At 32.7% G+C, this 14,447-nt stretch overlaps 1 protein-coding gene across 3 annotated transcripts; it reads left to right on the top strand.

Moving 5' to 3' along the window:
- The first annotated feature begins 4,163 nt into the window (after nucleotides 1–4,163).
- LOC110911216 lies at nucleotides 4,164–12,764 on the top strand. Of its 3 annotated transcripts, none has more exons than XM_022155817.2 (9): nucleotides 4,164–4,289; nucleotides 6,332–7,065; nucleotides 7,714–8,414; nucleotides 8,508–8,709; nucleotides 9,573–9,761; nucleotides 9,864–10,037; nucleotides 11,165–11,293; nucleotides 11,391–11,504; nucleotides 12,288–12,764. In XM_022155817.2, the coding sequence occupies exons 2-9, from the start codon at nucleotides 6,349–6,351 to the stop codon at nucleotides 12,618–12,620; spliced, it is 2,559 nt and encodes an 852-aa protein (XP_022011509.1). In that variant the 5' UTR covers nucleotides 4,164–4,289; nucleotides 6,332–6,348; the 3' UTR covers nucleotides 12,621–12,764. The 3 variants fall into 3 exon arrangements, with proteins under 3 accessions (XP_022011509.1, XP_035839918.1, XP_022011510.1); XM_035984025.1 differs by having other exon boundaries at nucleotides 12,205–12,316; XM_022155818.2 differs by lacking the exon at nucleotides 4,164–4,289 and adding an exon at nucleotides 4,311–4,445.
- Nucleotides 12,765–14,447: the final 1,683 nt, after the last annotated feature.

Raw genomic sequence — 14,447 nt, 5'->3', positions numbered from 1 at the left:
TTTTATTTTATTTTTTATCTTATCTCTTATTTATTTAATATAAATTAAATGCAATTAATAGGATTTTTATAGGATGATGCATTTAAAACAACCATAAATTTTGGTTTTAAAATAGAACATATAACTAAACTTTAGAATATATATAGCTACTTTTAATATATTAGTTACTTCGAAATTTAAATTTATGGTTACCTTGTCAAAGATCATTTTATAGAATAATCATAAGTTTGGAATAATTATCTTTAAACCAATTATTAAAACAAATTAAGATCAAAGTTAACTTTAAACTAATCTACCTTTATCTATAATATATTATTTAGTATAATGTGTTATTGATGATATTAATTTTAATGATTATTGATATATAATTATTTTATTTTATTTTTTATCTTATCTCTTATTTATTTAATATAAATTAAATGCAATTAATAGGATTTTTATAGGACGATGCATTTAAAACAACCATAAATTTTGGTTTTAAAATAGAACATATAACTAAACTTTAGAATATATATAGATTTTATTTTTTATCTTATCTCTTATTTATTTAATATAAATTAAATGCAATTAATAGGATTTTTATAGGACGATGCATTTAAAACAACCATAAATTTTGGTTTTAAAATAGAACATATAACTAAACTTTAGAATATATATAGATATAGATTATTTTGTTTTTTAAGAACAATACATTGGTAAATGGTTCCAGATACTATAGCCATGCAAGGGTATCTTGATGAAGTATGAAGTGTCTGTCTTTTTGTATCCAATAACCTGTGTGTATACTTTATATGTAATATAAAATCATAATTTGAAAAAAAAAACCACTAAATCACCAAAAACATAATAAAACATCAATATAAACTCATAGATTATGTAAAAGAAAATTGTTATCCCATTTGAATATTTTAAGAAACAAACCAAAGTTTTTTCGAATAAATGTTGAAATGGGTATAAAAGAACACACCTTTCCACCAAGATAAATAAATTTCATATCAACTTATTTCTTTCTTATCTCTTTCTTTTCGACTCTTACTCGCACAATAGTAGACAAAGGAGTTGATGTTGAGTGAAATGGTGAATTTATAGCAATGATAGGAGATTCCTTAATCGGTCAAATTTATTACATATTGATTGAAATTGGACCTTTGGAGTGCTTTTGCGGTTTATCCCAATAGGTTTCGTTTATTAATTGCATTTAAGAACCGAACTTATTATTGTATTATTATAATTAATTGTGATTATATTCTGATTTAATTATTTTTTTATTTTTTAATATTAATGTAGAAAGACCATTTCACCCCTTACTAACATCATTAAGTTGTTGTACCATAAGTATAAAAGATTGTAATTACTTAAATTTGGTTGGTATCCATATGAAATGCTTTATAATATAGTATAGATAGATAGATATAGATATAGATAATTATTTTTTTTATTTTTTAATATTAATGTAGAAAGACCATTTCACCCCTTACTAACATAATTAAGTTGTTGTACCATAAGTATAAAAGATTGTAATTACTTAAATTTGGTTGGTATCCTTATGAAATGCTTTATAATATAGTATAGATTAGGTTCTAGCATTAATGTACTGTACTATATGTTAATATGGTGTTTCATGCATTGCTTTGTTGCAAATTGTGTTGTTTTATTTGTAAATTATTATTATTATTTATAATAATCTAATTAATTTAGCCAAAATCTTGTTAATAATATATTAGAATATATATATATATATATATATATATAGTTATTTTAATACTTTTATTATTTTAATATTATAATAATAATTCCTTTTTTTTACTGTTTAACTTTAATTTAATGATTTTTTAGTATCACGGGGTGGGATAAGCTTGGTGTCAACCGGTACTGGTATTGAAAATACCGGTACGGTGTTGTTTGGTATCGGTACAAATAGTAATTTTAATATTTTAATAATATATATAGTTTTTTATATTTTTTTATTATTTTAATATTATAATAATAATTCTTTTCTTTACTTTTTAACTTTAATTTAATGATATTTTTATGATACTTATGATCTTTCGGTTTAAATTTTATCTTAATCTATTAAATTCTGATACTAATATCATGGATAAGTTCTTAATATTTGATATCATTTGGATCCCTTTACCTATTTTTTTTATTATATGTTTTCTTTGAAAATATATTGTTGTGTTTTTATTACGAATTATATTTGAGCTACTTTTAATATATTAGTTACTTCGAAATTTAAATTTATTGTTACCTTGTCAAAGATCATTTTATAGAATAATCATAAGTTTGGAATAATTATCTTTAAACCAATTATTAAAACAAATTAAGATCAAAGTTAACTTTAAACTAATCTACCTTTATCTATAATATATTATTTAGTATAATGTGTTATTGATGATATTAATTTTAATGATTATTGATATATAATTATTTTATTTTATTTTTTATCTTATCTCTTATTTATTTAATATAAATTAAATGCAATTAATAGGATTTTTATAGGATGATACATTTAAAACAACCATAAATTTTGGTTTTAAAATAGAACATATAACTAAACTTTAGAATATATATAGATTTGAGTATAGTATTGCTATAGTTTTTTTATTTAAAAAATTGATATGTTATATAACTAACAATGTCTAGGGTGAACAATAACAGAATCGTTAACCAAAAACTGACGAAACTGAACCGAAATTAACAAAAAACTGAATTAACTGAAAACCGATTAACCGGATCCTGAATTAACTAAAGAGTTATCGATTTTTTGTACCCTCGTTTAATCAAAATTAACCGAGTCAAACCATTTATATTTTCAGCTTTTATACCTCCAGTTCATTTATTTCATATTTATTCCGTGACTTTAGGTATTTATATTTTAATTTTATGTATTATACATCTATTCCATGTATTTTTATTTCAGTTTCATGTATTTTTAAGCAAAAAGTTTTAACCCGAGTTTGGTTTCGAAAATTAACGGAAACTAAAAGAATCAAACATAAAACCGTCAATCTAACCTATTAAACCAAAACAATTGGTTAATAAAATAGACTAAAATGACTTATATTTCGGTGGAGGATGACGGAACCGACCCAATAATGTCTGACAGTGTTTGTGTTTCCCGTCGAATCATGCGAACGCCTAATATAATCACTCAAAGCCACGCGCTCGACCACCGTAACAATAATAAGAAAAATAGAAAGCTGACATCCACTCACCCGTTGTCGTCTCGGCAAGCGGGCGCTTCCGTCGTAACCTCTTTGGAGTCATTGGCGCGTGTGTTTCACCTTCCGTCATACACAAGTACTCTGTACTCATTACCCCCTCAACGTCTTGCAATCATTCAAAGTACTTTCACTTGCTTTAATTGCTCTTTTATGGCCCATAAAAACTTTTAAAAACAATTTTTTTTTTCTAAATGTTTTAAAGGCACTTTTTAAATACGTATACAGTTTTTTTTTTTTTTTTTTTAACTTATGGATCAATAATGGTGCAATCAAAACTATTTAATGACTAATAGTAAATATAATAACAGTTATGGATTAAAATATTTATGAATAACAAAATATTTCACCCATGTTTTTTCTTAATCATAAAAGTATTTAAAAAAAAAATCTTTTAAAACTCTCATGATGGAATTTACCAACTTGCAATAGTTCTGGCTATAATAATATCAGTTTTATACTCGATTATAAAATTATGTATCACATCTAGTATCCTTCGGATTTACAAACATATTACGGTCTTATGTGGTTAAAATATACTCGTTTGGATGCCCACATAAAACCCGGTCTTGAACTCACATCTAAAAATGAATTTAAAATATAAAATATTCAACCAGATGTCTAATAATTTTATCAAGTTAATAATTCATATCTCTAATTACTTTAGCATACTATTTATCATACTTTTTAAATCATATAACAATATAATATGTTAACTTATTCAGTTTTTAAGACTTTTAACCCGGCAAGTATAATCTTACCTCATGTGTGTCCCAAACCCGTAAAATATTTCAAAACTAATTCCAGGTTTGCAAATCCCTTCAAGTAGCATTTTTTTTACCATCCTAACTCGCTGGTGTCGTCAGTTCAGTTACAAGCTAATAGATCGAAACACAGTAAAAACCCGAGGGACCGAAAGTGAAAAAAAGAAATACTTGGCTTCTCATTTCTCCATTACATGATATACTGAATTGGTCTGTGTGGGTAACCGAGCATCTCACATGCACGGAACGACCTTTTACTTTTTGTCCACATTTCACCCAATTCAGTGACGCTTAATTCCATGTAAGTTTTATAATCACTTTTCTCTATCGTCAATTCTGTTTCATTTTTGTAAACTTACTTGATCATGGCATTGTGAATTTGTGATAAGTTTATTGTTGTTGTGGTTGAGTGAGGGTTTTTGGGTACTGAAATCGTCGATTTTTGCCCTAGTTAAAGGTATTGTGGTTATTTTGAGTTAGATGTGATGATTTCTGCAATTTAGAGCAAGCTCGGGTAATTTGTTCTGCATGATATATTGATTGATATGCGAATATATATGTAACTGGTATTGGCAATTTTGGTTAGGTTTTGTGTATCTACTGATTTAGTTGCTTAAACACTAATGATTTCTTCAGAAGGGTTAACTAGGTGTACATTGATTTAGGAGCTTATGAATTATGATTTCTTCCTAATATGAATGTAGTAAGAACAGAGGTGTACAAAAAAAAAAAAAAAGGTTTGAGCCAAAGCGGGTTGAGCCCCGGAAAAACCCGACGGTGTGAGAACAGTTTGGGATTTCAAATCTAAAATCGATTCATAAACCGAACCGCTTTGGGCCAAATCGGTTTATAACCTGCTTTATAATAGGTTTGGGCCCAAACCGGTTTAGAACCGGACCCAAACCGATTTGGATGGGTTCGGACTGTCAAACCTAAAAGTGATTCATAAACTGAACTGGTTTGGGCCTAACCGGTTTGAACTCATGATGAAAAAACCAAGTCGGTTTACGAACCGAACTGGTTTGGGCGTAAACCTGGTTTTTGTACATCTCTGCCAAGAAGTATGAAACTTGGTTTGAATGCAATTTGGATTGCATATTTTGTTGTTTGTTTGGGTGATCCTCTTTACTTGCTATGTGTCATGGGTCATTTGGCTGTGTGCTACTAAAAATGATTAGTGTATAGGGCTGTTCATGAGCTGAGCCGAGCTGAGCTAGGCCAAGCTCGGGCTCGGCTCAATTATAAACCGAGCCGGCTCGGCTCGGATTTAAAACCGAGCTGCAAATCTAAGCTCGGGCTCGGCTTGTAGAGGTGTACAAAAAAACTGATTTTAGAATCGAAACCGGAAAAAAACCGAAACCGGTTTTTTTTAACCGGTTTTTTTAACCGCCGGTTTTTATACCGGTTACTATTCTTGACTTCAAAAACCGGTTATTAACCGAACCGGTTATAAAAAACCGGTTAAAACCGGAAAAAAACGTTTTTTTTTGGGAAAAACCGGTCCCAACCGGTTATACCGGTTATTGTTTTGGACCTCAAAAACCGGTTAGTAACCGGAACCGGTTATAAAAAAAAACCGGTTTTTATTTTGGGTGAAAAAACCAAAACCGGTTAATAACCGAAACCGGTTTTTGAAAAAAATCGATTTGTACACCTCTATCGGCTTGGTTTTAAACCGAGCTGGCTCGATTCGGCTTGGTATGGCTCGAATTCAAAAAGAAAAATTTATATATAGCTCTCAAAGTTCAATAGTCTAAAATATTTTCGATAATTTATAAGAGCATATCCAAAATGAGTTCAACCTTATACATTACAAGTGAAAATCAAGTTCAACAACACAAAATAAGTTTCAAATTTCAACGAAATACAATATAAGTTTATTAGCATGGTAATCCACTATCAAATATGTCATAGGTATACAATTACACTCATAAATACATGTAAATAATAATTTTTTTGTAATATATTATAAAGTATATAAAAAAATACACTAAAAGTAAAATAATCCGAGCTAAGCCGAGTCGAGCTAAAAAGCAAGCCAAACCGAGCCAATTTGGCTCGTTACGAGCCGAACCGAGCTAGGCTCACTTTCTTACCAAGCCGAGCCGGCTCAGCTCAGTTTCAAACCGAGCCATATCGAGCGAGCTTTTTCCGAGCTAAATTCGAGCGAGCTCCGAGCCGCGAGCTCTTTGGACAGCCCTATTAGTGTAACTTAACAATTGCGACTTAAATTGCAATATTGGTTTAAATTTAAACACGCAACCAAGCACCCCCGCACCCCCTTGGAATTCTTGCTATTTCATATCAGTTTCAGATACTAATATAACCTTTTTCTCTCAAAAGATTCCCGAAAAACAAAAATGGTACTGGGACTAAAAACAAAGAGCAGGAAGAACCCGTACGTCCAGCTTGATTATATTATCAATCTCATCGAGATTAAGCCATGGCCTCCCTCTCAATCATTACGATCACTTCGATCCGCATTTCTACAATGGGAACACGGTGACAAAAATTCAGGGTCTACTAAACCAGTTGCTCCACTTATTTCTGGTTCTGGCGTCGGTGACGGTAAAATCGTATTTAACGAAACTTTCAAAGTTCACGTGACACTAACAAGAGACCCGTCAGTCAAAACTGGGGACGACGAAACTTTCTTAGCGAATTGTATAGCGTTTAATATGTATGAACCACGTAGGGACAGAATTGTAAAAGGCCAGTTGTTGGCTACTGCAGTTATAGACTTTGCAGAATATGGTATTGTTGAAGGGAGTTTAATGATTAGTGTGCCTATGAACTGCAAGAGGACTTTCGGTAATACGGCTCAACCTATGCTCTTTGTTAAAATCCAAACGGTTGAGAGAAATAATCATGCGAGGTCATCGTCTAGGGAGAGTTTGGTCAGAGAAGGATCAATGGACACGAACCAAAGTGAATCTGTTTCCGCTTTGATGAATGAAGAGTACGCTGAAGAAGCCGAGTGTGCTTCCGTTACAGATGACGATATTTCGTCTCAATCTTCATTGGCTACCGGTTCTTCAACTTTTGGATCCAATGGGATATCAAGTTCTCAAAAAGAGGTACTTGAATTTGCTCTATTTTTATTTAGAGTAAAATGCCATCTCGTCCCTCACGTTTGGTCAGTTTTGCGACTTTCGTCCAAAGGTTTGTTTTTCTGCATCTGGATCCAAAAGGTTTGAAATTTTGCCATTTTCATTCAGCTCGTTAACTCCATCCATTTTCTCTGTTAAGTCAGGGGTATTTTCGTCTTTTTTTAACTTAAAGGGCAATTCGGTCTTTTTCACTTTATGTACAAGCATTTAGCATAATGTACAAGTATTTAAAATATGGAATTTTCCTTTAAGTTAACAAAAAAGACGAAAATATCCCCGACTTAATGGAAAATCAATGGATGGAGTTAACAAGCCGGATTATAATGGCAAGATTTTAAACCTTTTGGATCTAAATGCGAAAAAACAAACCTTTGGATGAAAGTCGCAAAATTGATCAAACCTCGGGGACGAAAATGGCATTTTACTCTTTTATTTATTTTTTAAACTAAAAACAAATTGGATTTTAATAATTCAAACCTGTATAGGTTATTATCGGCCAACGGGTCATAGTTTGGACTAGCCATAAAAAAAATACTGAAATTCACTACTAATTTAGCGAGAGAAATTAAGATTGTTGAGCCGAATTCATATTAATCGGGTGCCAGTTAATTGCAGAATGGATATGAAGCTATATGTGGAACCACAGAAAAAGTTAATGGTAAAAAGGTCTCTGTTCAAGATAAAAGGGCTGCTTACGAAAAAAATATATTATCATCAAAAGATTTGTATACTGAAGTAGAAAATGCGCGTATCACTTTATCAAACATCCGTAACTCAAGATTCACAATGCTCCCAAGAAAGGCTGTTGCCGATGATGGCACAACTGAACAATGTGTACAATCCAAAATTTTGGATGCAAGTCAAAATGGTCAAGAAAGTCAAAGTCAAACCATTGGCGATTTTCGATTTGACGCTGATAGATTACAGAATGTGAACTCTGTCGGTTCTTCGTTGGATTCATGCCTTAACAATGGATTTGTAAGGGCTAGCAAAGTTATAGAGAGATTTAAAAATGTCGGTGTTCATGATCGGGATAACGGAAGGAAAGATATGATAAGCAAGGTACAACAATTGGAACAAAGAGTACAAGTTCTTGAAGGTGAACTAACGGAAGCTGCAGCCATTGAGTTTAGTATTTATTCGGTAGTTGCAGAACACGGAAGTTCTATTAGAAAAGTTCATGCATCGGCCCGTCGTCTTTCTCGGCTGTATTTTCATGCATGCAAAGAGAGTTCTTTGAGGAAATCGAACTCAGCGAAAAGTATTGTTTCGGGATTGATTTTGGTTGCAAAAGCTTGTGGAAATGATGTTGCAAGGTAGATTTTGACATTTTGTATCAATGAGTTACACGTGTAACGTGTTTGGTTGGAATTATTGAGTTTTGATGGTGTTTCTGTTCTTGAATACAGGTTGACTTTCTGGTTGTCAAATTCTGTTATGCTGAGAGCGATAATACACAAATCTATTGAGAAAGATACGTGTTTGGACGGGAGTAGAATCGATCTACACACGACTTCAAATGAATGGGATGACACTCGTGTGATTATTTCTGATCTTGAAAAAGTAGAATCGTGGATGTTCTCACGCATTGTTGAATCCATCTGGTGGCAGGTGCTCGGTTTTAGTTATATATGGCAAAATGGGTGGGGCAGGTGGGTTGGGTAATGGGTCAAAACAGGTGGCTTTTCGTATGCGTCTGGCTGGTTGGGTTGACCTAAAACATTTTTTTTTTTACCAGAACTTCTGACTTTCTTTTATAAATAAGAGTAAAATGCCATTTTAGTCCATGAGGTTTGGCCAGTTTTGCGGCTTTCGTCCAAAGGTTTATTTTTTCGCATTTGCATCCGAAAGGTTTGAAATCTTGCCGTTTTCATCCGGCTCGTTAACTCCATCCATTTTTCTTCGTTAAGTCAAGGGTATTTCCATCTTTTTTGTTAACTTAAAGGGCAATTCGGTCTTACATAAAGTGAAAAAGACCAATTTGCCCTTTAAGTTAACAAAAAAAGACAAAAATACCCCAGACTTAATAGAGAAAAATGGATGGAGTTAACAAGCCGGATGAAAATAACAAGATTTCAAACCTTTTGGATCCAGATACGGAAAAACAAACCTTTGGATGAAAGTCGCAAAACTGACCAAACCTCATGGACGAAAATGGCATTTTACTCTATAAATAACTAGTGTTTCATATATGCCTGCAAAAATCATATTATTACAATAACAACATAATATATTAAATGTAATGATTTTGGAGGCTTTATGCATCAATAATACACTTTGGGTGGCTTTCAACCAGTTCAAACCATTGACCCCATTTCCTTTTAAGTTCTTTTATCCCTTTGACCCGTTAGAGATAAAACATTACCCAAATCGATTCATTCATAAGTAACTGGGTTAAAATTGCCATCTGTTAACTTTTTTGTTTGGCGAAGATCAATTTTATAGTTTCTAACCTCGTTATCAAAATCATCTAGACTCTTGCTCCTTATATGCAATCCACTACCGCAAACGGGATCGTTATAGATTGCGGATCCTCTAAATCTTGTCAAACAACTACCTCTTTCGAGCTTTGGAAAACGGCTTTCAAGGATGTTTGTGAACGGATTTGTCCCGTTCGAGCTGCAGGACACAACTGTGGTTGCTTGAGCGTGCTGTCTATGTTGGTAACACATTTCTATTTAGCTCGATAAATTTATACATGCCTAGAGGGGTGTATGTTATTAATATGATAAATGATTTTTATTTTTTTATTATTTTTATCATAGATAATGGAACAATGCGTGAGTAGATTAGATGTAGCTATGTTCAACGCCATTCTTCGTGAATCGGGTGACGAGGTTCCAACCGACCCTGTGTCGGACCCCATTAGTGATTCTAGCGTTCTTCCTATTCCATCGGGAAAAGCAAGTGTTGGAGCCGGTGCACTACTGAAAAGAACGGTTAGTAAAACTAAATTATTCTTAGGTTTAATTCACCTGGCAGGTAGTTTTTAATACTTTCTGTTTATTTTGGTCATGTGCATATAGGAAAATGGACCGGTTGGGTAACTGATCAAACATGTAATTTTTAATATTTGTGTTATTTTGGTCAAGTTTAGATAGGAACGCGAACGGGTTGGGTAACAGGTAGGCCTGTAAATGAGCCGAACGAACACGAACATAAATGTTTGTGTTCTTTCATTTAACTTTAACAGAACACGAACACGGACACGAACACAAACATATAATCGAACACATTTCTTTGTTCATATTCGTTCATTAAGAAAATGAGCATGTTCGTGTTAGTTTATGTTTGTTCGTTTAAAACCTAAACGAACAACATGAACCTAAACGAACATAATTTAACAAACAATAACTAAATGAACATAATTGAACAAACATAAATTAACACAAATGAAGATAATTGACTAAACATAAACGAACATAAAGTAATCTTTTATATAAATTAGTGATTTACGATAAAGTTCTTTGGAAAACCATTTTATTACTAGAAAGTCCAATTACCAATTAGTTATATTTATATAAGTAGTTAGAAAGTTCCTTTTATGTTTAATATTTATATAAATATAACTACTTATGTATTTAAATTGTAACGATCATAAACGAACAAACATAAAACGTGTGTTCATGTTCGTTCATTTAATTAAATAAATAAAAATTGTGTTCATGTTCGTTCGTTTAATTATATGAATTAAAAAATTGTGTTCATGTTCGTTTGTTTATTAAATAAACGAACAAAATGAACTTCCCGCCAAACAAGTTCATGAACGTTCGGTTTGTTACTGGCCTAGTAACAGGTCAAGCAAGTATTTTTAACATGTGTTAATTTTGGCCAAGTTTAGATAGGAATATGGACGGGTTGGGTAACGGGTCAAAACAAGTATTTTTAATATGTGTGTTATTTTGGTCAAGTACATATGGGAAAATGGACGGGTTGAATAACGGGTCAAATGGGTAGTTTTTAGTACGTTTGTTATTTTGGTCAAGAACGTATAAGAAAACAGACGGGTTGGGTAACGGGTCAGATGGGTATATTTTAATCCGTGAGTTATTTTGGTGAAGTACAGATAGGAAACTGGTCCAGTTGGCTAACCGATCTATTTGGCACACCAATCACTTTTCATCTCCTTACTGCATTGAGTGAGCTCATGATGCTTCCAAAGGACATGCTATTAAGCAATACGATCCGAAGCGAGGTTTCTCACTTTTTATAAAACCAAAACTATTATTTAAAATCTGCTAATCTGATCATCTCCTTGAGTTTTAAAAAAATCTAACTCTTTTAATTTGCAGGTGTGTCCCACTTTTGGTGTACCATTAATAAAGAGGATCGTTGATAATTTCACCCCCGACGAGTTTTGCCCAGACCCGCTTCCTAAAGTGGTGCTTGAAGCACTGGATTCAGAGGTCAGTTTCTCGAAAAACGAGTTTTGTTCGTATTTATGACAAAATGTGTGGGCTGATAAAATTAGGGGTGTGAATTTCAGATACAGACGCTACATGAAATTCACGGGTTTGGGTTTAACCTCAACGGGTTTAGTTGGTTTTGGGCCGAACTCACGAACACATTTAGCTAAACGGGTCCATGTTTGGGTCGTCCTGGTGGGTTCACGGGTTGGCCCGTTCAATTATACGCTAATTTTTTAAAATATGTTTTATGTAACAAGCAATAACTTAAAACTGATTTTAATAGGTTTAGTCAGTTTCGGGCCGAACTCACGAACACATTTAGTTAAAAGTTTCCATGTTTGGGTCGACCTGGTGGGTTCACGGGTTGGCCAGTTTAAATTTTATACTAATTTTTTAAATGTGTTCTATGTAATAAGTCATAACCTAAAACTGATTGGGTATTTTATGCCGAGATGCTAAAGATAAAAGAGAAATAAGCCTCGAGTTTTATGGTTTAAACTTTAATTACTTTATATATATATAGTTGTATTTTTTGCTGTGAATTTGTATTTTTAGATTATCAATTTGCAAAAAAAAAAAAAAAAAAAAAAAAAAAAAAAAAAATTAATTAATTAATTGGGTTAAACGGGCCGTGTTCATGTCAATATGCAAAACTTCATGTCGTGTTTGGGTTCATGTGTCTGACACGATTTATCAGGTTCAATCTGTCAACGGTCAACCTGAAACACAACCCGTTTAACACTACTATCCAAAATGATGAACTTTGATCCTTTTGATCAGGATTTACTCGAGAGTGGTGAAGATTGTGTCATGAGTCTCCCATGTGCAGCAGCTCCTATTGTATATCACCCTCCATCTGCATCTTTAATAGGATGCATTTTAGGAGATGATGGAAGCCCGGCCCGTTTGTCACGCAGTGGATCTTCAATCTTACGAAAGTCAAACACAAGCGATGATGAATTAGATGAATTGGAATCACCTTTGACTTCAATTGTTGACTCTTCTCAGGCTGTTGCTGCTTCAGTGAAGCCCGTGTGGTCGTTGAAAAACGTCGATGGTTGCAGTAATGACAGGTATCGACTCCTTAGAGATGTGTGGATGAATAGTGATTAGTCATCATGTTTGACCTTTTCCGGAGTTGTAACCAATGAAGCTATTGTTGGTTTTCCGGCCAGTGTGAATTATGTGTATGATCTGAACTCAATGTTTCTAACCTATAATCATAATTAGATTAGAAGTAACTACATTTTTATTGTCTATATATGGTTTGGACCAAATTACAAAATACAAGAATAACCATTATCAGGACAATCTCACTTATAGACAAGCTATTTGTGGTGTATGAAGAGAGTGTGATGTAGGCGAGCCTTATCTCTATCCCACGAGATAAAGAGGTTGCTTTCAGTGACCTCAACTCCAAGGCCATATCCAGACATAAAAGTCAAATAAAAACATACATAGACACATACATAGCTACCAAAAATATTCTTATTAAGCTACCAAAAAAGAAATTTGGTGAAAACATAACAAATCATACAGACACAGGTAAACGATGACATGCAAAGGCCACTAAAATAAACTGAAAAAACAAGCTACTAAGACAAGAATCTAACACCAAACCGTACTATCTTCTTAAAAGTTTTTAACTTTAATCATATGTCTCCATGAACTTCTATATTTAACCATGTAATGGAAGATATGTCAATTATGTACTATTGCTATAGTCATGAGATATGCAATAGTTTAGATGCCCTTGTCTAATTTAACATTGCTTTTGAGTTTTTATTTACTTTAGAGTAAACTGCCATTTTGGTCCTTGTGGTTTGGTCACTTTTGTCACTTTAATCCAAAACTCAAACTTTTTTGCATCTGGGTTCCTGTGGTTTCAGTTTTATTGCCATTTTAGTCCAAAAATGAAATCAGGTCATATTTGCCTTATAAAATCCTGCTATTTTGTCATTTTCTGCGGGGTAAAATGATCATTTCTCTTTTATAAATAAATACCATATTTTATAAGACAAATATGACCTGATTTACCCCTAAGGAAAATGACAAAATTGCAGGATTTTATAAGACAAATATGATCTGATTTCATTTTTGGACCAAAATGGCAATAAAACTGAAACCACAGGGACCCAGATGCAAAAAGTTTGAGTTTTGGACTAAAGTGGCAAAAGTGACCAAACCACAGGGATCAAAATGGCAGTTTACTCTTTACTTTAAAACTGAATTTCAAAATATTAAGAGTACAACACCATTTACCACCCTATGTGAAGTTGTGAACTTATTGATGGAAGACGGGAAGGATTCAAAAGAATACGCTAGATACATTCTAACAAACGTTGAGATAAACATTCAAATTCAGAACTTTTATATCTTATGTCATGAGGGTCTTTAGACATTACACGGCTCTATTTATAGTTATTCATATCGAAACTTTAAATTCGGTTTAAGTAGTTGACATATTAACAAGGGGTGTGAATTTCTGACACGACCCGAAAACACAACACGAACCTAACACGAAATTCGTGGGTTTGGGTTTAGTCTAAACGGGTTCGGGTCAGTTTCAGGTTGAACCCGCGAACCCATTTAGCTAAACCGGTCAGGTTCGGGTCAGCCCATTCGGGTTGGCGGGTTGACCCGTTTAACCCATTTGTATTATATTATATTTTTTTAAAATATGTTTTATGTCATAAATTAAATTGGGTGTGTATTTTATGCTATAAATATAACTTATAAATGGAAGTTGACATAAATTTTTATGATTTTAATGTAATTTTATTATATAAATTTGTGTTTTTTTGTAGTAGTGTTAAATTTAATATATTAATTTGCTGAAAAAAAACTATAAAATTCGAGTTGAACGGGTCGAGTTCGGGTCAGTTTGCGAATATTCGGGTCGGGTTCGGGTTCGTTTAAAATTTTTGGGTTTGGGTCGGG

This window comes from Helianthus annuus, chromosome 15 (genome assembly GCF_002127325.2).
Source record: "Helianthus annuus cultivar XRQ/B chromosome 15, HanXRQr2.0-SUNRISE, whole genome shotgun sequence".
In the NCBI taxonomy this organism is placed as follows: Eukaryota; Viridiplantae; Streptophyta; class Magnoliopsida; order Asterales; family Asteraceae; genus Helianthus; species Helianthus annuus.
This window is presented reverse-complemented; position numbering and strand designations above follow the sequence as displayed.

Excerpts from the sequence above, each read along its gene's own strand:
- LOC110911216 (XM_022155817.2), top strand. The coding sequence starts at position 6,349 with ATGGTACTGGGACTAAAAACAAAGAGCAGGAAGAACCCGTACGTCCAG. Across the intron at positions 8,710-9,572 it reads TTGAATCCATCTGGTGGCAG|ACTCTTGCTCCTTATATGCA; the intron begins GTGCTCGGTTTT and ends AAAATCATCTAG. Across the intron at positions 9,762-9,863 it reads TGAGCGTGCTGTCTATGTTG|ATAATGGAACAATGCGTGAG; the intron begins GTAACACATTTC and ends TTTTTATCATAG.